The sequence below is a fragment of the Syngnathus typhle genome, linkage group LG4 (genome assembly GCF_033458585.1).
Source record: "Syngnathus typhle isolate RoL2023-S1 ecotype Sweden linkage group LG4, RoL_Styp_1.0, whole genome shotgun sequence".
In the NCBI taxonomy this organism is placed as follows: Eukaryota; Metazoa; Chordata; class Actinopteri; order Syngnathiformes; family Syngnathidae; genus Syngnathus; species Syngnathus typhle.
In genome coordinates this window covers 22998102-23024641 of record NC_083741.1, presented here as the reverse complement: position 1 = coordinate 23024641, position 26540 = coordinate 22998102, and the positions used below count along the sequence as shown (strand labels likewise).

The following is a 26540-nucleotide window of genomic DNA, read 5'->3' as shown; positions in this document are numbered from 1 at the left end:
GGAACGACTTATATACATATATATGTTTTTCACTTTTTGGGGCATTTTATGGCTGGTGCGACTTATACTCCGGCGCGACTTATCAAAGTCAAAGTCAGCTTTATTGTCAATCTCTCCACATGTCACAACACACAAAGAGACCGAAATTACGTTTTTCTCTATCCCACGGTGACGAGACACATAACACGATAGACATACATGTACGCAATATAAAAACAAGAAGGCAAAAATTCTAACAATCAATAGTAAGAGTGATGAATAAATAATAAATAAACAGATAACACAATAAATAACGGAGCCAGCAAGCATAGCGCAAAAGTAAAAAACATCATAAACAAAAAGGCACAAACAATAAATAAGAGTAATAACAAATAATAAATAATAAGAGCCAGTGTGCATTCAGACAGTTCAGACAGTGAAAGTACAGGACGCTGTTATAGTCCGAAAATTACGGTATTAGTATAGGCTACAAAACAAACTGATGAATAACTAGTTTTGAAATCAGAGAGTCGCAAAAACAGTTCTAATATTTTAAAAAGACAAATGGCAAGCAATATCTATTTTATTTTTTTTAAAGTGACGACAATTTGTAATTTTAGTAATTATACAAAGTCGATGCAAACTCTGGCCCCCGGGCCTCAAGTTTGACACCTACGCTCTGGAGGAACGGACTCCCAAGCTTGACATGAGACCGACAGAGCTGCGGCGCCGTGCGCCGTCGGGGAAACCTCCGGGGTTCGACGGAGGTGTCAAAGCTGCAAATATCTTTCACGCTGGGGACTTTTTATTTTTGTTTTTCACCGCCCATGGCTGACTTAACACGCTAAATTAGACTCTCCTGGGTGATTTGCAAATAAACAAGCATTTAGTAGAAATAAACAAAAAGTGTTATGGAAACGTCAGGTGTAATTTGACACTCGGATCTTCATTTAAAAAAAGCTCCAGCATTAATTTTTAAAAACGTATAGCAATTATTGAAGTTCATGACCCAGTCCGGTGTGATCCCAATGACACCCTAAGGTGGGCTGACTAATTGACATCATCCCAAGTCTAATTGGAGTTATATTTATGTTGATGCTAAAAGGTTGAGAGTTGATCTTAACCTCGGGGTTAAATCACTCTTGTTTTAATTAAAACATTTCATAATTGCAGGCCTTGCTGAAAATTCCCCTCGAGGACTCGACCCTCCTAAATACATTGGAGGTCGATGGGTATTCGCTGAACCCCCGAAGAACGTTTTCTTTGCACGTTGTCATCGTGGCTTTTTTTTTTTTTCTTAAGATGGAGTTCCCCTGAGCTCTGTAGTCATGATAAACAAATCAGTAGTCCAGGATGGGCTGGGCTGAGCAGCAGCTAATAACCACTAATAATATCTTAATCAAGTCCAATGTAGCGCAGTGAGAACTTCAAACGTAAAAATATATGGAGTGAACGTCCTTCTGACGCTGTCGGCCGCATCGTTATCTCTTTTCACATCCCAATCTTCTCGAGTCTGAACGAGAGGCAGACAGAGTTTGCTTCTCTCGGAGTCCTGCTGTTTCCTGCCTCCTGTTTGAGCTGCTAAATGAGTGGGCTGGTCATAGCTCACCCTGGGGCTCTCTACCTCAGGCTCTCCAGACCACCAGCTGTTGTGTTTCATCCTCCGTCGTGCATTAGTGTGAGTCTTCAACCTCCCCGGTCTGTGCTCTTCTCAATTGCCGGGCTAATGTCGAGCGATGAAGGTGAATCGTGGAAATTGCAGGAAAATTCAAATAGACTCAGTGAGTCATTATTCTCGTGACATAGCTTGGATGATTGCTGAATATTATGCAACGTTCGGTTCGTACCAATACTTGCGTGGGCGGGCTTTGCCCATCAATATGAATGTGAGATGCTTTGGTATTTTATTTATTTTTTATTTTACTTGTATTTTAAACTGATGTTTTGCGTACAGCCAACTTGAGTTGATGGAGACTTTGTAAGATGTTCCATGGGCATATATATATATACACTACCGTTCAAAAGTTTGGGGTCACAAAATTGTTTGGGTGACCCCAAACTTTTGAACGGTAGTGTAAATATTATTATACTAAAATATTATGAATTAAATATTATAAATTATATTTTATATTTGTATAAGATTATATATAATCTATGAATATAAGTATACATATATATATTATAAGATTTTTTACACAGAAGATTATATATATAATCTATAAATAATGATCTAAATAAATATATACACTACCGTTCAAAAGTTTGGGGTCACCCAAACAATTTTGTGACCCCAAACTTATGAACGGTAGTGTATATATATATATATAATATTATATAACATTATATATAAACATTTGTGTATAAAGTAAACATTGTGTGTTTATTGCCGATTTAAATGATATTTCTTCCCGATACACATTTTTGAAACCTCAACATTTTCAAAATCACAACAGGCCAATAGCGTCACACTCATCTTATATCAAGTTCACTTCTGCCGAAACTCTTTTAATATTCATTATTGCCATCTTTTCAGTATTGTGTTGGATAATCATCTTTCCAATGAAGTTCATTTGCTTTGGAATATGATACAAGCAATCTCCTGCAAGAATATTATAAAACATTACTTACAGTTGAAATGACTCCGTAGCTTATAGCGTTTGCCTTTTCATGACGAACTAATATCTCATTCAGGCACGACAGACTGATTGAAGCAATTCCGTCACCACACAAAATGAAATGCTTCATCTTTGGGGAAATTCCGCAAAAAGATGCACTGGAAAATGAATTTGATCGGAAAACATATGAACTCAGCTATAGTCAAAACTGAATCATGTTGGGTTTGTTAAAATGAAGAAAAGCAAGCTGGGGTTGATGACTTATTTGGAAATTCAAATAAAAAATTTCCTTCGCACCCTGCGAGTGTGGGAACATATGGTTGGAGCAATCGTGGGAGTCATGTGTGTCATCTTGTTTGGACATATTCAATTAGGGTCTGACGCCCCAGTGGAGTCAGTTGAAAGTGGATGATGTGGGTGATGGAGACCAGATCCAGATGGCAATGTAGCACTGAGATCAATCACACGTGATGCCTTTTTTTTCCACTTCTGCAAACGGACAGATGTGATTTGGTGCCGTAATTAGGTTTCCTTCCACTTCTTGCATTTCTGTTGACAACTCATAATGGCCCATAAAGCGTATGTATGCACACTTTATTATTTCATATATCTAACAGAGGATGACTGTCAACAATCAGATTGCAGTGAAAGGAAGTGCAGCGAAGGTACGTCGTTACCGTCTTATTAGGATAAGCCGTTCAGAAAATGTATTTGATGATGTTAGGCAATAAGCATTAACAACTGCGGCTACAAAAAAAATAAAAAATAAAAAATCAGATCACGCGCTTTGAATGCTCTCACACACTGGAGGTCACACAGCTTCCTTTATAACTTCAAGTCAGCTAAAGTGAGTTAGTGGTTGTTGGACCAAAGAACATACTTTAACTTTTTAATGTCCTAATTGCCACTCTACTACTTTCTATTTAAGTCAAAGTCAAAGTCTGCTTTATTGTCAACATCTTCACATGCCGAGACACACAAAGAGATCGAAATTACGTTTTCCCTATCCCACGGTGACAAGACATATTACACGATAGACATACAAGTAAACGACGCAATATAAAAAACAAGAAGGCACAAACAATAAATAATAATACTTTGTTTTGACCTGTATTCGTCATCCAGAGTTTTCCTAAAACTCATTCGGCGCTTCAACTTTCAAAGGATCTCAATCATAAAAAAGTTACATACTATATAAAGTATATTAGGCAAGTTTGCTTTTATAACAGTTTTGCCTTTTTTATAGCATGGATGCAAATTTGTCACCAGTGAATTCTGTCTTCCAGCCAAGGTCATTCCAGTCATTATGGGCCAAGAGCCAGTGCAGTCATATCTCAAATGTGAGACAAGCCAATTGCGCCTGAGTCACACATTTCTCAAACAACCGTGTCAGATATTTAATGGATGCCGAGCCTCGTAATCCACTTGAAACTATTTATTCCAGTGATTACAGAGCTGTAATGTCTGGGATGATAAAATTCCTGTCAAGCCAGAAAACTTTAAATACAAGAAAAACTGTAATATATATTAAAAGCTATTTGAAAAACCTTGCCATCCCAAAACGACTCAATAAGGCCCATTTACATTAGACGTTGTACGCACCATTAAGGCCACTTCTACAAAGTCCGGTGTGGGCAATCAATTTCCCACAGGGACCGCGTGATGAACTGTAATGGTTGTTGGGAGCCACACCAACCTGCTAACAAACCTCAATTTTTTTTTTTTTTTTTGGGGGGGTTCATCTGTAATTGGATGAGCTTTAGTACCAGTGGTGCTGCGTGCAAATGTAAAGGGCTAACTACAGTACTTTTGTTGCCTGCTAGCTTGCGCGTGATTAGTTTGTGTGGTGTTCAACATAAAACAAAGCCGAAGGTGAGGTCAATTTCAGGGGGTCCGTATAACATTTTATTTTATTTATTTATTTATTTATTTATTTATTTATGTATTTATTTATTTATTTATTTATTTATTTATTTATTTATTTATTTATTTATTTATTTATTTATTTATTTATTTATTTATTCATTCATTCATCCATTCATTCATTTAGTTATTTATTAATTTCATTCATTCATTTATTTATTTAGTTATTTATTCATTTATTTATTTATTCTTAAAATTCTGACAAACATTTCCATTGTGGAAAAAAAAATCCAGGGAAAAAAAAAAAAATCAGAAAATACCCAAAAGGCAATTATCTGGCCAAGCACCAGCGGGATCCAAAGGATATTGTTTTTTTTTGGGGGGGGGGGGTCAGTGCCCCTGCAGCTCCACCTCTAGCTCCACCAATGCTCTTGACCACAGGAACATTTTGGCATGCAAAATATGTTCCCTTTATTAATTAAGAGTGGTCAAGGGATGTACCAGATGGTGTGGACCATATGCTTGTTGCCCTTTGGCCAGGTAGACTAATGAATCCTTGTGGGAGTTAATCACACCGTCTATTACCACACATGGGAACAAAAGACATTTTTTTGTTATTATTATTTTTTTTCTTACTTTGGCAGCATACTTTTTAAACTGTTTATATATATATCAGGACAGCTGTAGCTCAGTCTGTAAAAAAAACTCAGAACAATTTACAGCTTAGGATAATTCTGTGTTGCTTGGCAGTGAAACAAAGGAGGCAGTCCTGAGGTGATGTCTGCAACTCCTTTGAATAAATTTACACCTCTGTCAGCGCTGTCACTCCAAAAAGGGCTTACCTACACTTTGTTTCCATGCTCAGTCATTTCAACTTAACTGTACGCCCTCCCACTTAGTTGTTTAAACTCAAACAACAAACGGCACAACTGACAGGACATATTAAATGTTTCAAATCAGCAGAAATCAAATGTGGAGAGCCATTTTGAGTCAAGAAAAGCATGGAGTGAGAAATGTAGTTTGGCAAAATGCTTTGACAGCGTTCTGGGACCGTTACCAACGTCCCACTAACGTTCTTGGCCAATCAACCAGGATTTTCTTTTTTAATGACGTGTGAATTTTTCAAAGGAATATCATCCGTGAACTCACACTGATCATAAAAATTCATAAGCATAGCGAGAGATGCATCAAAAAGTCTTCCTTTATAAAGTTAACAATAATTAATGACAAACTACACACTTGCAGGCCACACAATGCAAACCTTCCAGGAGACAAATAGTTCAATCTCAGCGCTGGGTTATTCTAATTGTTTTCAATCACAAGATCACACTCGTCCTCGTGCGTCTCTGAGCAACTCGCCTATTTCCGCTTCGTGTGCTGCGGAGTGAAGTCGAAAAAGGCAGAATGATTGGCACGCGCAGTCACATCACGGTTTGATATCTTCGGAATACGAGTTAAGGCAATCGTTGCCAAGCATGACAATCGCTCATTAAATGCTGGCCCAGTTTCCTCTGCAAATCAATTTTATGTCTGCAGGTGAAGCGACTTGCAACATGAGCACACTTCTGCTTCAAATTAGTCAGAAGACGCATACAAGTATATTTATGCATGTGTCTTGTCAACAGAAAATGATTTAGTTGTAACATGAAATCACTTCCGCCATTGTGCGAAACTTCAGTTGTTTTTTATTGGTTGCTAATCTTACGAATAAATTATACCAGTCAGTGTTATCAAAATGGAATGTGCGGTATTCATTTTCCATAAAAATAGAACCATGCATGACTTTGAGGGCGCTTTTGTTCCGCATTTGAAAATGAAGCGACTGTCCATGCACAGCGAGAGGTGGTCATTGAGCTGACGTGAAAAAAAAAAAAACCAGAGCCCTTCATCTTCTACCTCAAACAGAAGTTTTCAACTGTGATCTTCAATTTCCAGCTTTGGTGCAACGCAGTCAAGAAGAATCGGGAGGCTCGTGAGCACTGCGAGATTTGAACGTGATTTAACCAGATTTCAAATCTGTTTCCCTATCAGATTTGCCATTAGAACAATATAGGTTACGATTTCAGTCTCCTGAGTGGCACCAAATCAAGTCGTATGTGTTCACGCCCACAACGTTGCAAACTCCCCTTTTTCCGATGTGACGGTAAATTACGTCTTGTTTTTGCACTTTTTAAATGCACATCATACAGGACGAAGATATAGTACCGGTTATTTTTGCTGAGTTTTTATCTACAGCACACTTTGTATTGAATTATGACTCCAAATAAAGCAATTTCCAATCAACTGCGGTATTTGGATTTAAATCAGCTGGGTCTCTGGGGTCATATGGAGCTTGCGGTGCTGTGGGTTACAAATGGATTTGTGTTTAAGTGCTGTGGTGGTGATACTGCGCTCATTATTGTAGCCTGGCGTCTCTCGTAAGACTGATTAGTGTTTAACTACATTCCCTACTTGCAGCACATATATGCAGAGTGCTGCATCCTGCGTACTTCATTAGCTATGCACATGTGCAGCTTCTTCACTTTTTATATGCACAAAGAGAATCTGCCAGTTTGCTTGTCTTGGACTTGGAAGGTTCCACTAGATTGTGGAAGAAGTAAGCTTTGGCTTTGTAGTCTTTTCTTTCTGCTTGAAACTTAATATTGTTCTGCCTGCTTTGGAATTAATTGAACATTTAGTCCTGGCTAAAAAAAAAAATGTTAATGAAAAAGGCTTTTCTGTCTGTCAATATTTTTATTTCACTTTCTTCTTTCAAAGCCGTTTTTTTTTTATTATTATTATTTCTTATTTCTTTATTTTATTTCTTTATTTTTTAATTAATTTGTATTTATTTCTATTTATTTTTAATTAATTTGTATTTATTTTTTAAATTTTATTTTTTAAAGGCATTTCGTTCTTGCATTCTGGGCTTACCAATATTGAGCTTGTGACTTGACACAACATTGATTAATATTATGCATCAAGGATGAGAGCAAGTGAGAGGCGTCAAGAGTTTGACGCACCTCAACTGCCTACACACATGATTTCTGAATCATATCATAAAAGGCTATTACGCTGTTCCGCATCAAATGACATGATTCCCGATTCTTTTCAGCTGCATACAGGTCTTAATTTTTCTTGTATTCCCCCCCTGGCATTTTTTCCCTGCTTGAGCTCCATATCTGAGGTTGCTTGTTCATCTGCTTTTTGTGTTTTTCCTCCCAGGTGAGCACCTGCACATCTGTCCGCAGGGATACACCTGCTGCACATCCGACATGGAAGACAAACTCAACCAGCAGAGCAAGTTGGACTTTGAGAAGTTGGTGGAGGAGAGCAGCCGTGACATGCGGGTGACGTTTGTCGCCAGTCATAAAAAGTTTGATGGTAAGCGGCGGGAGTTTGAGACTTGTGAACATCTGAATTACACTTGCAGACACTCAAATGTAGTCCTGTCAGACTCGTATATGTCGAGACTCCTGATGGAACGATTAATAATTACTTGGTTGGTATTAATAAGATATGGGCAGACTGCTTGGTTTTAAGGGTTCACTCTCGTTCATCAATGTTTTCGCTCCCGTCTGGTACGCGTTCCTTTTTTTACACCAAACAACATATTCTGGGTCCATTTAATCTTAAGAGTTTTTTTTTTTTCTCTTTACTGCTCCCCATTAGGGTTTTTATGAGAACTTTACCTGATGTATTTCAGGCAGATAATGGCAGCTTCATTTAGTGCGTTGTAAAAAGATGCAATTTTCTATTTCTATCAGTTTTCAATAAAATGCACCCACAAGCATAATTGCACAATTAGTATCAAAAGGCTATTTTGGACCCCTCCAAAAAATGTAATTTGCACTGGTCGGAAAAATAGCACAGTAAATCTCATCTTTTGTTTTGTACAAGCCTCTATGGTATTAAAAAAAAAAAAAAAAAGCCATTCAGTGCAAAATGATTTGCACAAAACAAGACGTTGAAACCGGGTGAGAATAAATTCTCAGTATTCTTTCTTTTTAGAAATGTGATAGCCTGAATAACAAAATATGGAAATAGACTCCGACAATAACCAAGTCCATTTATCCAGTCAAACTTTTCTTCTGCAAACCTGCTTGTTTCAAATGCGCACTGTTGAATATTCTACAAGCGTCCCAGAAAATTGACATTTTCACTCCTGCCTACATTTTTGGCCAATTACTTATTCTGAATGACATTGTTTTCAAACTCCTCCACAGTTCCAACACGACAGCAAACATGTGCATATATTATCAGAGAAAACTGTGTCCAAATCTACTTTCAGATACATTAACAGTCCACCAGAATATCATCTGCACGATACCAGTCTTCAACTCGGGCTAGTTATTAAAATCCAAGACTAAAAGTCAAATGTCAAGAGTATTTGCTATCCCAACAGTTCACAATTCTGAACATAAGCTATTTATATTTGTAATATACAAACAATATATATTGACAATGGTATGGGTGGGTGCACTGAGAATGGATGGCTGTCGAATTAATTATCCGGTTTCGTGGCTGGGTTAGGGTTAGGGTTAACTCGGTTGCAACGCTAGGTAAGCATTAGTGGTAACACCCTTGAGTGGTTCAAATTTGGCAGGCAGATCTTTTGGTCTTAGCCTTGGTTGCTCTACACTCCGAATTGCACATTGGTGTTCCACAGGGTTCAATGCTGGGGCCCTGGAATGTTTTCATTGCATCTGCTGCCTTGGGTTGATCCAAGCCAAAGAATAGTTTGGAATAATATAACCTTTTGCATTTTTATCTTGCAATTTTTTACACAGATGTTCCATGGGAGATTCAAACCCAGATATCTTGACTGAGCCATGCTTTTTAGCCACAAGTCCAGGATTCAGTACTTTACATTTTAATATCTTAACTTTGAGTATTTTAACCAAAATATATATTTTGTTTTGCTCAACATTTGAAAATCATCAAACTGTGTTAGTTTGTAGTGGTACATTGTGAGCAGGTTTGCTGTTCAGTCTTCTGGCTCAGCTTAGCATGTTGCTAAAGCCTGCCTGGGCTGAGCTGCAGCTTTGGTTAAGCGAGTTCTTTGATCGCGCCCCAGTCCAGCTGCTCTGCTCAGTGTTGAGAGCTGCTGTGCCGCTCATTCCCGTCAACAATCCCTTATTCACACCCGATTTCAACTGAATCACACTCAAGCAGAAGACCCAGTGCTCTCTAATCTGTGCTCTCGCCAAACCCACCCCATTGAAAAGGACTTACGCTTGTGCCCGTTATCACATTGTGTCGTTTTGTCTTTCTCAACGTCAAATGCATGCAGACCTGTCACGTATACGGAAACCCAATAACTTGTATTTTGAAAGGTGATCCCGTGATTGAAAGACAAAGCCCATTATCGTTTCAATTCCCCCGACAGACGTAGTGGGGAAGTGAGTTAGCTGAGCCACGGCAGCCCACCATGGTCAATTTCTGGGATAAATCAATAGCTGCTACATTTACTGTATTTACTGTCTTGTTCATATCAGCAGTCTGCTGCAACCTTCAGCTGTCTTGTGAAAGATAGATTATCTTTTTTTACAGATTAATAAATATACCAACATCAGATCACTTGCAAAATTTTATTTTAAAAATCAAGACGATATCTGGCTAGGTTGTTCAAAATAAAACTATGCACTATGCTGCATAAACAATATTCCAAATTTCTGCCAATGATTTTGGATTAATGACTGTAAATAAATTAGCCTGGTGTGATCCAATAATTAGCCAGTGAGAGTCGACACAGTTGAAGGTGTCAGTTATGGTGCATTTACACAATATTCCCACCGGCTACCGTGGCCCCAATTACCACGGTGTGATGCGGCATTTTTTCTTTTTCTATCTCCAAATTCAAGTTTTCGTAAGTGTTGGTAAGCTTAATCATGGTCACCGTGAAGGTGAGCTGTTGCGGAGGACCCAAGGTCCGAAGGCGCTTCTGCCCATGGGCGCTATTCCATTCCCTCCTGGCTCGTCACCTTCTAATAAAGTCTCTCTCATTTCTCACTTTCTGATCAAGGTCTGACATGTTTTTTCACAGTCCGTCAAAGCTTTCTAGATGAAGCATGGACGTCGGGCAGATTTAGAGCAAGTTTGTGGCCACGGAAGACGGGAAGGGAAGTTCCCCTGACGATCCCAGCAGTTGAAGCAGATCGAACTGGGTCCAATTAAATCTCCGATATTATTTTTCTGACGACATGGTACACCATCAGGTGCCGTGATTAAATGCAACAAAATGGCTGCCCTAGATTCTAGATTGCTGAAATCCAGGAACAGTGTCGTCACAGAACTACCAAGCTCATCACAATCAATTGGAATCCTCATCAGTGTACTTGGAAGACTTTATTTTTCCAAGAGCACCGCCTCTCGTGACAGATCTCACCGCATAACATTTTACTAATGCATGTACTCTAGTTCACTCTGTCCAATCCTACATTTCATTCCCATGAATGATCTTCTCAGCGATTGCTATTTGTCAAACGATGTTTTTTTTCCCCCCGCTGACTTTATATGATGGATCTTTTCAGCTAGCCCAACAAGGCAAACACAGTTTATTTAGATAGAATGATGGCACGTAATAGATTGATTGCCGTTTTTTCCCCATCATGCGCTCTCCGCACATGGGCGTTTTCGAGCTCGACTTCAAAAAGAGATGATGTCCCCGTCCCTGAGAGCTGTTTTTATTTATTGATTTATTTTCAGCGATTTCAATTCCGCAACTTTTACACGACGGCCATACTTCTTTACAAGCAGCTCATCAAAATCAATGGTGCTCGGGAGCTGTGAAAATGCAGCAGTAGAAAAGAACATTGCATTCACATAAAGTAACAAATTGTGAAGCCCACTGCAGCTTTTTGTGAGCGTGTCTTAAATCATCGGTAAAATGGAGTTTTTAATTTCCCCGAAATTAGCATCTCACCAACTCTTTGCTCTTTCCATTTATAATTCATGTCTATGTTCAGTGAAGTACTTACCAAGTCAAATGGCAACAACTCATAGCTGACATCAAATGGTTGCATCAGTCTCAAAGGTCCTCATTATGCTACTTTCTCCGTTCAGATGTGAGCTGAAATCAGAATTACCCATTTTGTCATAATAGATCAAACAATTGATTTGTTTACATTTGGAAAGGTCAGTCTTAAAGATTTGTATTATTTGTCTTAATTTGTCCCATTTGGAGTCTTATACATATCTTAACTATTGAGTGAGTGTTTACGTTTATAGAGTAATTTGCAATTAAGATAATCCTTTGTGCATAATGTAATTGGCTGATAGTGTTAATAATTTATGCAATGAATAAATTGATAAAAGATGTCATGTTGTTGGTAGAATTTGGACTACCGTTTTTTTCCATGTATAATGCGCCCCCATGTATAATGCGCACCCTAAAAATGGCATGTTGATGCTGGAAAAAATCCTGTACCCATGTATAATACGCACCCAAATTTTGACTCCTACTTAAGTCCGTGAACGTAAAATTATTTCAGAAAAAAGATCATCTTTGGGAACAACCGGATGTTATTCTGCCGCTCAGTATCACTGCGCATGCGCTAGCATACTCAATAGCGAAGAAATGTTTCGGATTTGTGTAGGGTACATTGTGACAGCAAACGAGCAGGTGATCTAGCAAGCGTCTGATACGAGAGCATTGTGTTCGTATGGAGCGTGTTTGAAGTGAACAGCAGAGAAGAAAGCGCATCTGTAATGTCGGCCTCCGTATGATATCCGAATTTTTGTACCCATGTATAATGGGCACCCCAGATTTTAGGACAATAAATGAGTTCAATTTTGCGCATTATACATGGAAAAAAACGGTAAACTGAAATATTTCATCAAGTCCCAATGCAACGTAAGAAGAAGAACCCAGGCTTGAAAAGATGAACGCTTTCCTTCCAAAATAAAGTCCGACAAATGACAATGGTAGAGAAAGCCGAAGCTGACATTTTGAAAAGTCCATGTCGTCGCTGATGAAATGGCGCAATCCTTCAGGGAATCGGCTTGAAAATTGCCATCCCAGAGGTTCCGGGCTTCAATCTGGTCTACTTTCTTTGAAGGAATCCCAGTGAGAGTTTAAGACCTTGAAATGGCATCATTAAACAGCTTGTCATGGCCTTCTCTTTCTTCTAATTAATGATATGATGAACTGATTGCTCGGAGGCAATATGAGAAGCTACGTTATTGTCACTGCAAATTAATTTCAGTACTGTAGCTATTTATAGATATGAACACCTGACCGTCAAGTTCTAAATATGATCTATAATATAAATTCCAGCAATCCTGTCAATCAAGATCTTGAACCTCGCAATAAAATAATATCTAGCTGCCGTCTTTTGTGACATTTGCTCAACTGCTGCGGGAAAAGCGGCCTCGGCTATTTCAATCCTCTCGGATCAGATAATCTTCCGAAAACTGTCCAGATGTGTTTGCCAGTGGAAAATAGAAAAGCACAAGGTTGTTATAAAACCACCTAAGCCTTCTTTGTATCCTTGAAAACGGATGTCGTTTTTGACACGATAGATGATAAAAGTCTTTCCCCAAAATACGTATGAAACCCGACCTACTCGAAGGCAGCCATTTAAAAACGGCCCCTGAAGAAGGACAAGGGCGGACGGATGGACCAGCCATCTAATGGTGCAAGAATGTCATTACACTGGAGAGAGAGAGGACAATAAATGAGACAAGGAGGATCGGGACACTGAGGCCAGGGCAGCCATTGATTTCAAGCCTTCATTATAGTCATGAAGACGAAACGTCAACGACAGTTCTGATGCAATATAAAACCACAGTGTTCCTGGAAATGTTCATGAATAAATAACCTCTGTTTTGGTGCCCATGTGTTATACTAAGTGAATGTCAGAAATTCTCGGAGGGAGGCGGGCCTGTCCAGAAGCGCTTGGGCCGAGAGTCGCTGGCAGCTTCCATCAACTCGCGCAGGCCGCCACCCGCTGTCACTTGTGCGCTTCACGATGGATGACTAACTAACTCGGTCCCGCTGCTCGGTGGGTTTCAAGGGGAGGTTCGAAGAGGAATAGTTGTTCTGCAAGCCAAGATAAGGATAAAATCTAAGAGGTCAGAAAAACAATTTCTTTAAAATGGTGTGTCGACCCTTATCTGAACATTGTTACATATTTGCAAGTACATTTGAAAATATATACCGTATTTTCCGGACTATAAGGCGCACCTAAAAACCTAAAATCTTCTCAAAAGCCGACAGTGCGCCTTATAGTCCAGTGCGCCTTATATATGGACTAAATTCCTAAATTCAAACTGGCCTGAAGCATTCTGTCATGAAATCAAGCATAAGTGGCCTGCTGAAGACTATGAATCATGAATCAAAAAGACTATGGATCATTATTTTGTGATTATAAAGTCATTTGTTGCATCTGAAGTTGAAATAAAAAAGATAAAATGGAGAATGATTTGATTTGGATTAAAAATCTGACATGATGCATTAATGGTGCGCCTTATAGTCCGGTGCGCCTTATATAAGGACAAAGTTTTGAAATGGGCCATTCATTGAAGGTGCGCCTTATAGTCCGGTGCGCCTTATAGTCCGGAAAATACGGTAATTGATTTCTATTTTATATCTCGCACATGACACATTCATAAGTTTGTTTTTTAAAACATCATTGGACATTTAGCTGTCCTAGATAAAACTGGAAATAATGATGGTTAAAATCTTGACACAAAAATCACTAAACCGAGAGATTGAAAAAGAGCGTCCATAATTAAAGATTGGAACTTACTTATTCTCAGACCCACCCCAACCAAGCACCTCTAGCCTTCCACATTATTTTCAACTCAATACCTAATTCTACCATCTAATAATGGAATTTTCTCAAAGAAGCTGAATGAAAACATAAATGCGATAGAAGCCCAGACATCGACATTCTTTACATGTCGTGAATTCACCCGTGGCTTGCGCTTCAATCTCTCTTTTGACTGAAAAAGACTTTTTCTTTTGAAATGACATCAGCGACAAGGACGGAGAAGAACGAACACACACACAGCACATTCTTTGCTTCTCTTTTGATCTTATCACTCCAACACACGAATCAAGTCTGCAGCAAAGATTAGCCTGCATGGCTTCGCTAATGCACTCCGAAACAAAAGTGGAGGTACAGCATGTGTGTGCAGCCAATTTGGCTCCTTTCTATTCAACAAGTTTTCATCCACGGTGGAAAGAAATGACTTTGATTCTGGCTAATTGACTTCCCGGGTGTCTGTCAGGAGCCAAGTCCGTGTCAGGCTCAGAGATGCCCTCGAGCCAAAGGTGCCTTATGACACGATAATTCATCCAAAAGGAAATCACAACAGTTTGCTCAGGCCAAAAGCCAAGCTGCGATTGTATCGTTCAACAATTAATGCGGGATGATGATGATGGATCGCAAATGCAATTCGCAACAGTGATTAGTGCTGTGCACTTTCTTTTAGTTTTCAATGCTGCCACAGCTCACAGAAGCATTCATCCAAAACACTTGCCATATTATAGTATTTATTTATTTATTTATGCACTTTTACTTTATTTATTTATTTATTTATTTATTTATTTATTTATTTATTTATTTATTTATTTATTTATTTATTTATTTATTTATTTATTTATTTATTTATTTATTTATTTATTTATTTACTTTTATTGTATTCATTTATTTAAACGTTTATGCATTTTTTTTAAAATGCTTTCATCTATCCATTAATTTATCTATTTGTGGGTTTTATTGGTGAGATTTCGAAATACAAGTGAGAGATTTGTAGCAAGTTGAATATCAGCCGGCCGGCTCAAAAACACGATCGCCGTGGGCCTCTTGAGTCTGTCGTCGTGAATCGTCAGATCTTTTCATCTCCGATCTAATGTTAGGAGCAGCATCAAGAGAACCATTTCACGTTACCATGGCGACCCGGGGCGGTGCCGTCTCGAGCCCCAAGTCTATTACACGGTACTTTTGGAAAGGGTAACCCGAGCATCAGTAAAGACGGCATTGACTGGTTTGTCACTCACAGATTGCAGATTCGACACGTGCTAATATCCAATTTGAAAGTTCAAAAGTCTTACAGCAACGGTTCAGAAATGAATAGTGATTAAATGGTGCATTCATAGCAGAAATTGTGTATTTGCAAAGCATCTATGACTGAGCAAAAATAAATAAAAAAATCCCGGACGCAACTCTATAGAGACTTCCTCTATAATTGCTAATTGTGGGTTGTTCTTTTATTCGTGCAGTTGCGGAAAGTCTGACTGCAGAGTTCCTCAAATGAATGCAGTGATGGAAATAATTTTCCTTCAGATCTAAATTACAATCAAACACTCAATCATTTTAGAGCCAGAGAAGAAACTTTAATTTAGTTTCATTTCATTCTGCCCATTGTCACATTCCCAAGATTGCTATTAGCATGTCCAGCATTCAAAAGCAAGCCGTGATAGTGACTCAGAGGAAATTGGCAGAATTCAACACTGTTAGCTTTTGATAAAAAAACAATTCTTCAGGTCCAAGTCTCTTGTTATAATAATCAAACCATTATTTATATTCTAGATTCTGGATTGATACGGGGGGTTAGGAAGTACTCAATCGTGACTCGCAATTCCCATGCCGGAATAAAAAATAAAGTCATAGCAGGTCTCTTTATGTGGGAAATAAAAGTTTGACCTTGAATCAAAAGTGCCTTCTTTTGTCAATGTCTACCTGCAGCGATGAGGTGTTACAAAGCGTGCTACTTTTAGCTTCTAAAACTTGCCAAGGCTCATTATCTGAAAATTACGCCGGCTACCTGCTGTGAACGCTTTACAGCCGTCACCTGAGCCAAAAAATGTCTTCATTGTGTCACTCAGGCAGATTGTATTGTTCACCTTTTTGTCTCGTGGGCTAGCCAAAATGTGGATTTTTACTGCTTTTATTGTGTTTACACGCCTCTTATGAAAATGTTCCTTCCTGAGATTTTAGACAGCTGCTACCAGAAACTCATTATCAACAAAGAAAGAAAGAAACAAAAACATGTTCTCTGTTTTTCTGGCTACACAATGGTGAAAGAAAATGAGGGAATTCTTTTCTGGAGGCAAAATAATGTAAGGAAATGGTGCCTTGATGAAGCAGCCATCCTAAATGGACTTAGTAACTATTTATTGATACACGGCCATCGAGTAGAACACTTACCGAACCCTGCGGCAGTTTATTCAAAGCAAATATTTTATTAATTTGCGCTCAGCCATCTGGAAAAAAGAAAAAATCCAGATGTCACGTAAATGCCGCTTAAATATAATTTGGCCTTTTGGGTTCTTTCATCTGCTCTGGCTTCAATTTGAGTTGAAAATGCAGGCTGGGCTTCCAAAAGGTTGACCGAGATATGTCTTGAAATGAATCCTCGTTTTTGAAGATAAGCCATCAAAGATGTAGAATATGTCAAGCCAAACGTCCTTTTGTCATTGAGATACGTATATATTTGACAAGTCATCTGTGGTGTCATGGCAGCCATTGACCTTTGTGTTACGTGACTTAAGCCTTTTCGGCTAGGATCGATAGTCTGAATGAAATATTTGCAAATTGAGAGCGTGGGATTGTCCACAATTTCTTGCAATGAAAAATCCAATCTAGCCGCAATATTCATTTAATCAGATTTTATTTATGCGCTGTTGTGCCAGTATGCCCAAATATCTTAATGGATTCTTTCAGGCCCCTTTTCCCATCCATCAGTGAAGCTGCAGAGTTGTCGCATTATTCTTCCAATCGACAGACAGTCCCTTGACATAGCCTGTCTGCTCCTGAACATTTTTTTTTTTTTTGCGTTTGCTATTTTTGACCGCAACAAACCCATTCTGCAGGCTTTCTAACATTCCGCTGCCCCGAAGATAGAAAACAACAGTCGCTGAAATCAGAGTATTTCATCCGTCTCTGTGTGAGCCGCAGGCTGATGGACTCCATTCACAACAAAGAAGAGGATCAACCTAGCGAGTGTGTGTGTGTGTTGCATTGTGCTCCTTCAATACATTTGGGGGGCAAAAGAGGACAGCATCTGGAATGGTGTTATCGTGCTAAATTGAGCAGCTCAAGTTTGGCGGGCAAGTCCAAATTCTTGTCGCTTGTGTGACTTTGCTCGCACAGTTGTATCGGGTTATTTATCTTAATAGCAACCGACACAGTTTGAAAGGAGGCCGGTCATAAATGGAGCAGCCCTGCTCTGGGCAGACCAAGTACAAACACAAAAAAATGCAGGCAGTGAGTGAGTTACTATAATAAACAAGTTACTATAATAATAATAAACAAAAAACACAAGCTGAACTAAAAATTGACTAGGCCACTAAACTAACCGAGGCGCGAAGGAAATAAAATGCAATCAAAAATGTGAGATACTAACTACCATAAATTCTGGACTATAAGCCGCGCCTTTTTTCCAAAATTTTGAACCCTGCGGCTTATATAAGGATTTTTTTCGTGATTTTTGTGATGACTTGATCACTTTTATACACTGCGGTATCTTGAAGAAAAAAAACAACAACAAAAATACTATTTTGAAACACTACTATGGCTGCTGCTTATTCTGGCTGTGTTGCTTGTGACTATTATGAGCTTTAGTAGGAATGCACGCTAGGTGACCTGCGTCAAAGGGCTCTAAACCCTTCGTCACAGGCAATGTTTAGAAAGACATGTCAAAGTATGTTATTAAAACTTTAAAAAGGCTTTCTGTGAACGGTCTTTCTTTGTAAAAAAAAACGTGTGCACGTGCGGTTTATAGTCCGGTGCAATTTATATAAGAAAAAAACTAAAATATCCCCCAATTTTAGCTGGTGCGTCTTATAGTCCAGCGCGGCTTATAGTCCGGAATTTACGGTATTCTGCTCTTAACGACAAAAATGCAACTGAAGGTGTCACTCCAAACGTAAACAGAGGAAAACAACTTGAAATAACAAATGTGACCTGTTGAACAACTAGCCTACACCCGCAATTTTGTTTGACACACTCTGAGTGTTATTGTGAACCGCAAAGTGGGCGAATCAGACCACATGCACTCTCTGCCTTGCAAAACACACAAACATTCAACGGCTGAGTCGAGCAGTTCTTTTCAAGCAGACCAAATCAGAGGTAATGGTCTTCACATTAGGTGGAAGCGTGGCCAAATGGAGGCGGGGCTTCATTGGCCACGCCCCTCATGACTTCAGACTTGGCGAAATTCTCCCTAAACTGATTCCTTGATTGGGCTGGGTTGTCACCTCCAACGTGACAAAGGCACATCACGTTTTCCGCACAAGAAACAGAACCCAACAAGATTTGGCCTTGAAAAAAAAATTGGCTTAAATAAAAGTGTCTTATTTTGCACAATGAATGTTAAGCTTCAATGAGCCTATTTAGGCAGATTGAGTGGAGCTCTCGCTATCAACAGTAGGTTTAGAACTCACAAAGAAAAAAAACGTTGAATTCCCGAGGTCTTTAGTTCAAGGGATTACGTTGTGGAGTAAAGAGGAATGCACTTGCCGCCACCAAAGAACCTTTTTATTTTCCATTCAGGCTGCTAGCTGCTCGGTGTTTTGCGAGTCGTCGCATCGTGTCGTTGAATGAAATTAGTTCATAAATCAAAATTCTCTTGTGCATAAACAATCAAAGACACGGGGGCTCCGAGCAGAAAAATGAGTGTCAGTGAAAGATATGACAGGTTTTCATCATTCATTAACTGAGAGCCACTTTCCACAGAGAGTACGTGGCAGTGCAAAAAGGTAATTAATTAATTTCCTCAAGGACAATTATTCTCCTGATTTGAGATGGGATGATAAGAGCTTGTGGAAGTGGCAGCCTGTTCTGAAAGAATGAGCGACATCAATTGTGTGCAATTTCGTTGGTAGAAATCTTTTCAACTACTTTCTGAATTATTTCATGACTAAACTTTACACATGGCAAGTTAAAGAAGACTGCAACTTTGAGACTTTGGAGAGTAGCTTTACCCAAGATAATTAACTGCGTAGGTGACTTAAGCATTTTACGCTATGCTAAAGATTTTGGGGCCAACTCCGCCGCTAAGTTACCGGAAAAACGCTGATTCTCTAACTTGCTAGTTGTTTCGTTTTGACGAGCTGCAAAATGCAAATTGCAATCTTTGCATTGATAGATTAGTTTGATCCTATGCTTATGTTGGAATGTAACCTGTAATAATTAACCTAGCTTGTCCTGAACAAAATGCTAAGATCTTTTGAGCTGATTGACCAGATGCAGAGGAAGCAATCAAAGTTGTTCTGTTTACACAACGTCGTAAAACACCCCCTGCTATGCTTTGACCAGAGGTCAGGGGCTTCAAACCCCATCCTGTCCACTCTCACCCCCCCCCCACCCTGTTTCTCTCAATAAAAATGCTCTTGCAAGAGGCCTGAGTCAGACCTCATTCGATCATCGCTGTACGCACAGCGACGAATGACTCTCCATTTGCAAGTCTCCCGTGTGGTTCTTGCAAAAATAAGTTAGAGTGAGCGCCACTCTAACAATATTGATAACAATAAACAAAATATTCAAATCCTTTGCTTCTGCCGTCGTGTAGTCAGGGGTAGCTAATCGTCCCTGCTCTCAAAGTGCCGAAGAGTGATCTCGCAACAAAGTTTGAAAATTGGCACGATAGCCACTCATCCCTTATTTACAGGGCCAGATGGTGGATTTGGACGACACGGAAGCAGTTCTAATATAACAGATGCACAATTGTAATATGGCCGTGTTTGGCTGGCTTGCTGTGCACCATTAATGTCTAAAATGACATTATCCAAGGCAAATATGTGCCGCCGCTATCAGAGAGCATTAAGTTAGGGAGCACGAGAGGTTTTCGCTCCATTCTGTCAGTTTCCGGCATCAAAATTTTGACGCCGATTTGAGCTGAGATTCTAAGAAAAAACAATCGGTGTTTGTGAAAAGATGGTGGCTGCGGCGACTGTAATATTAAAGATGCTTAAATGAGCTGCCCGTCGGTGATTGATGGGCCTTGTGAAAGAGGTCGGCGATTCCCCGGGATCCTATAAAAGGGCCTTTTAATTATGAGAACCTCGTATTGATGTTGTCAGTTCTATTGCTCTATGCAGCAGGTATGCGAGGGGAACGCAGTTCACCAGCAGTGGCACGACACACGGTGCAATCTAATGAAAATGCACTGTCATCAAAGTCAACTCATCCACGCTTTCACTCTCATTTACTATGCAAAATGAATTCATTGAAGATTGATGAGCCGTCACTCATCAAATAAGCGACCTTGTCACGGAGAACTATTTCACATGTGTCACGTCGATGTGTGATGCTTCATTTTAGCCTTCAGAGTCAAAAATTGCAAGATGATGGAGAGCTTTTTTTGGAGTGTGTAGTGCAGCAGGATTTTCCTTGGAGTGGAGAAGAAGAAATGTCAACAAGTTGCTGATTTTAAGATCGGAGGATTGGATTAAAATATGACTGGGATGCATCGCTCAGTAGATACTGTAGGAGTTTTTGATTGACTATATAAAATGATATCAAATTATTATATTCAGTGAATAACGCCAAAATATATATTTCTTATAAATATATATCCATTTATAAATATATTGATTGGTTATATGAAATGATATCAAATTATTATATTCAGTGAATAATGCCAAAATATATATTTTTTATAAAGATATATCAATTTATAAATATATTTATTGGTTTTATGAAATTATATCAAATTATTATAGTCAGTGAATAACGCCTCAAAATATCTTAATTTGTTTGATCCATTACATTTTTAAATTACAATGAGTCCATAACAAAAAGGTCACCTTTTATGAGTCATCATCATTATTTCCAGTAATTATGGCGATATCCCAGCATCCCTTGTGCATCTCAAAAATTGATTTGTCACACTCAGAATGACTTCAGTAAAATATATTCTGGAACAAATGTAATTGCTCCTAAGGCCATTTTTACATAATTGTATTGCGATTATTTCATGGTAGCTTCTAAAAAAAAAAAAAACCTTTAGATGGTTATCAGTGGTGCTGGTCAATGTCAAAAGGTCAACAAAGGGATTAAACAAAAGAGTGACATTATCTGTTTGTGCTTTTACAATACTGTTGTATAATATTGAAACGTCATCATCGGTGATTAAAAAAAAGATAATCCCCGGACATTTTCTAAGAGCCTCAAGGAAAGCTCAATCTTCTGTTTTGGAGTTACTTACCAACTCACCCTTTTTTTTGCTATTTTTCTCACCGCATCATTCTAGATTTCTATTTACCAGCTCAGACATTGAATGTAATTTAGGTTGACTGTTAATGTATGGCATTTTGTCAGCAAGCAAACACCCGTTTATTCTTTGCAAAGCTGTTCAACGCTGCGCAAGGTCAATAACTCTCAGTCGTATCATTATGTGGCCTGATATGAATTTTGCCCCATTAATGAGTTGGCCAGCTGCAGCTGCAATTCCACTGCAATATTTACAACAGCTCGGCTCTTGAAATCACATCGAGCTAAATAGTTGCACAATGATGCTGGCGATTTGAGAATACAATGAAACTGCTTTTTAATGGCGTGGCTCACTTTTACTCACAATGTCTTTGTAAGCATGAACTCCAGTGCCTGTCTCAACCTTGTATTAAGTTTGTTTCACAATGTATCCATATTTAAAAAGCAAAATCCAACATTCACAAAAGCAAAAAAAATCCAACATTTAACACATAATATGATGCCATTGAATATTAGTCAAAAAAGGCCTGGAGCATTTCTATAGCGGAACCAATTCAGATTGAAAAGTGTATCGTGGAAATAGCTCATCCAAGTATTCAAACATATTTTGTGAAATTAAATTGCTTCAATGATTTGTCTTCCTCCATTTTACCCATCTGTAAAGCTTCTTAACGGCTTTTACCGAGCCAACTTTATATGTTCAGTCCACATGAGACTGCTTGTCCTTGATTTAGGTCCAATTGGAAAAAGCCTCGCAGGCTTTCAATATTTAAACAAAGGTAGGTGTAATAGCAGGTCAGAAAAAAAAAAAAAGTGTGACTAGGGACGGCTCCCTCGCCTCGATAGCGAGGAGACGGTTCAAATAATGAAAAACATGTCCAATAGATTCTACAGCAGCTAAACGTAGGCTTGTTTATTCTTAACAGTCAACAACACATAAAATGGTGTCATGTATCCATTGAAAATAGAATTGGTTCTATAAAAAACATCTTTGAAAAAAAATATATATATTTGCAATCTTGAAGGAAACAACGGGTGCATCACAAGAACAATTGTTGTTCTTATTTTTTCCCCCCCAATGTGCAGTGCCAAGAGTCTAACAAGGCAACCGTGCTCACGAGGCCTCGGGTGTTTTATGAGCAAGCCCGACACGTGAAATGTCGATTCATGTGTCACGTGCGTGTTTACAAAGAGAGAGGTAGGAGGAATATCTGACAAGGAGACATTAATTAGGAGCTGCCTCGTACATGGAGGAACATGGGATCCCCTTTATGAGGTTTCTGCGTTGTTGTCTTCGTGCCGTCGTGAAGGAGATGCAAGCAAATCCAGTTTAAACTCTGATTACCGTATTTTCCGGCCTATAAGGCGCACCGGCCTATAAGGCGCACCTTCAATGAATGGCCCATTTTAAAACTTTATCCTTATATAAGGCGCACCGGACTATAAGGCGCACCATTAATGCATCATGTCAGATTTTTAATCCAAATCAAATCATTCTCCATTTTATCTTTTTTATTTCAACTTCAGACGGAAACAAATTACTTTATAATCATAAAATAATGATCCATAGTCTTTTTGAGTCATGATTCATAGTCTTCAGCGGGCCACTTATGATTGATTTCATGACACAATGCTTTGGGCCAGTTTAAATTTAGGAATTTGGTCCATATATAAGGCGCACCGGGCTATAAGGCGCACTGTTGGTTTTTGAGAAAAATTTAGGTTTTTAGGTGCGCCTTATAGGGCGGAAAATACGGTATTCTTTTTTTTTTTGCTGATAAGTAAAATTAGAGGGTTGCTTTAGTGCTGACTGCAGAGCATTCAAGATTCGGACACTTTCAGAAACGACTTCATTGACATGCTTTGTCGAAATGCTGTCGCTCTTTCTCGCCATCGCTCTCTACCATTTATTTGTCTCAACCGTGAAACGGATTTCTCATTATAATTTGGCATTTTGTAGTTTTGTATGTGTCGGAGCAAATCGATAAAGCACATTACACTGGTCAACAGCGAATTCTGATCAGAGATGGCCCGAAATCTAATTTCGACACGGATTTAAAAAACGTCTTTGCTTTTTTTTTTTTTTTTTTTAGATCAGTTAAATTTTTGTTGATAAGTTTGACCTATAAAAAATTGTGCATTACAGATTTAACTGTGTGTTGTAAGTTATTGCTATGACTTTTTAGTTCCTGATTCACATAAATGACTATCTTACATATTCTAATTATTCTGATTATTCTGATTCAGATTATTATTGATTGTCAGTTACGGTGATAATCAAAAAGTCATTACCTGGTGTTAAATGTCTGGCCATTTGTCTCTCCTCTCCACTCAGAGTTTTTCTTGGAACTCCTGGACAATTCCGAGAGGTCTCTGAGCAGCATGTTCTCAAGGACATTTGGGAAGCTATACGTGAGGAACTCGGAGGTGTTCCAGGACCTGTTCATCGAGCTGAAGCGCTACTACACTGGGGGCAATGTCAACCTGGAGGAGATGCTGAACGATTTCTGGTCCAGGCTGCTGGAGCGGATGTTCCAGCTTTTCAACTCCCAGTACCACTTCACAGACGATTACCTGGAGTGTGTCAGTAAATACTCGGATCAACTCAAGCCTTTTGGAGATGTGCCCAGGAAACTCAAAGCGCAGGTCACCAGGGCTTTGATTGCAGCGCGGACCTTTGTCCAGGGCCTGATGGTCGGTCGGGAAGTTGCCAACCGGGTTGCCAAGGTGAGTTCTCATCTGCTTAAAAAAAATAGTTTGCTTTTAGTGTGTATTGTATTCCACTTTTCACTAAATGACATTTTTTGTCGTTTGCATTGATAAGGACTGTTAAAAAACACGATTTACCTTCATGTATGGACTAGGAAATATTCGTCAGTTGTTAAAAGCCGAGATTTCCGATAGGAAGCGGCCAAATGAGCAATGCATCAGTCGGCGACCTAAAAGGCACACTCAGTCAGGATCAAATCCCACATTGCCTGCCCCCTCATCAATTATGAAGTGCAGCCAGGAAACAGTGTGGCAGGCGGCGCTGAAGGCTGTCAGCTTGGTGACCGCCCATAAAGTGGAGGGGAAAAGTAACTCGACGTGACAAATCACCTTGACCTCGCAATTGCCTTCCCGTCTCGCAGCTTTCGCTCCGCGGTGAATGTCGTCTGTCTCTCTGTCTGTCGTTCTGCCTGTCTGTCAATCTGTCTGTCTGCCTCATGGCCAATTTCAAGTCGGTCATGAATTAAGGTCAGTTTCATCGTCCTTTTGGATCAGTTTGGACTGATGACAGATACGACTTGGCTGTTTTCGTTGTACTTTTCAGTTGTTTTGCTTCCACTTAACCCTTGTGGTCATTGGTAGCACACACACACACACACACACACACACACTCAAATCACGGAAAAGATATTCCCCTCTGTGGGTCGTGGCTCAAATCAAATCTAAGAGCACAGCAAGGCGTCGTACTTTTCGACTTAACTTCCAATTGTTAGCCAGTGGTTCACCTACCGAGAAACTTTGAGTGTAGCCATGGAGCGAGATCTTTTGAGCACAACAAAGGCGTCAGTGTGAAGCAATACGCTGGATGCTTCCTTTGAAACAGAGCAGCAACAGGAAGCTCCAGAGAAAAGTCTGGAAATTAGGTCGTTCATTCTGCCAGCACAACACACACGCACAGAAAGGAAAGTTGCAGTTTCCAGGCGGGGTTTTAATCATTTATGGAAAAAGTCGCATTATATAGAAGTCCAACAACATTTAAAACAAAGGCAAATGTTTTCTCATTGAATTTAAGTGACGTGACATTTCCAGTTTCATCTTCTGAGGGGAATGTATGAATGTGAACTTTGATTTTATTTGGAATATTTACTACATCCGTGTGTGGACTCCCACAACAATTAATCGATGATAGTGTCAATCAGTAAATCAATCCCAAACATTTTGGGCCTGCCTAGCACGAAATCAAACCATGAGTAGATGTCCTTTGGTGACTGCGTAGACTGAATTAACCGAGCTGAAGCTTTTAAAAAATGTCATCCGCACGCAAAACGAATTTACGACCATCTGTTCGATTTTCCATCTTTCTCTTCTACGGGATGATACGAAAACAAAGTCAGAACAGGAGCCGTATCGCTCCATAAAAACGGGATTCAACTCAACACCGACACGGAACTCATGCCTGGATTAAGAGCGGAATCTCTCTGGATTACACTTTATGATGACCATTAAGAGTTTGATCCCGCGGGTACTTAAAACACAGTCCAGCCACATTACGAGCTGCTCGGAAAAGATTGCGGGGATTTGGACCTTTTCAACGCTTTGGGTATTTAGAGCACTTAGACTGCATGAGCTTGGCAAGCCGCCTCGTGCTTGCTGCATGTTGAGTCGTGATGATGGAAGGAACTTGGGTCTTTCACAGGGATTTCTTTTTTTTTTGTTTTTTCCTGATGCCGATCGTGTTACCCAAACTGGAAGATACAGTAAACTCAAAGATCTTAATCTGCAACATACATCTTAAAATCCTGCCGTTTTATTGCCTTTGCCGAAAAGTAATAGAGACATTTACTGGGTGGTAAATGTGAATTTTCTTGTGACTTTTTTATTAAAGTGCCATTTCATCGCAGTCCGCTGCATTTTATAAACTTGGAGACTGTTCCTGGACTCAGTCCATAGCAGGTGGTGACATCAATATTAATTCTTGTGGGATGCTTTTACTGTGTAAGAATTTTATGTTGATGCAGCTCCTGATTTTGGGTCCTCTTTTCTATGTACAGTTCCCCTTCTGGAAAAATAGAATAAATAAAAATCAAATAAATAAATACAATTATGAATAAAATATAGAATATAAAAAAAAAAAACTTGGGTCCTCCTTTTTATGTACAGTTCCCCCCGCTGGAAAAATAGAATACCGTATTTTCCGGCCTATAAGGCACACCGGACTATAAGGCGCACC

General features: G+C 39.2%; 1 protein-coding gene across 1 annotated transcript in view; it reads left to right on the top strand.

The window, feature by feature from the left end:
* gpc6a (glypican 6a) overlaps positions 1 to 26540 on the top strand; it is a 52290-nt gene that overhangs the window by 4145 nt on the left and 21605 nt on the right. Inside the window, exons 2-3 of the mRNA XM_061277414.1 lie at positions 7662 to 7820; positions 23937 to 24328. Of these exons, the coding sequence (XP_061133398.1) occupies positions 7662 to 7820; positions 23937 to 24328 (551 nt within the window). The remainder of the gene's footprint in view (positions 1 to 7661; positions 7821 to 23936; positions 24329 to 26540) is intronic.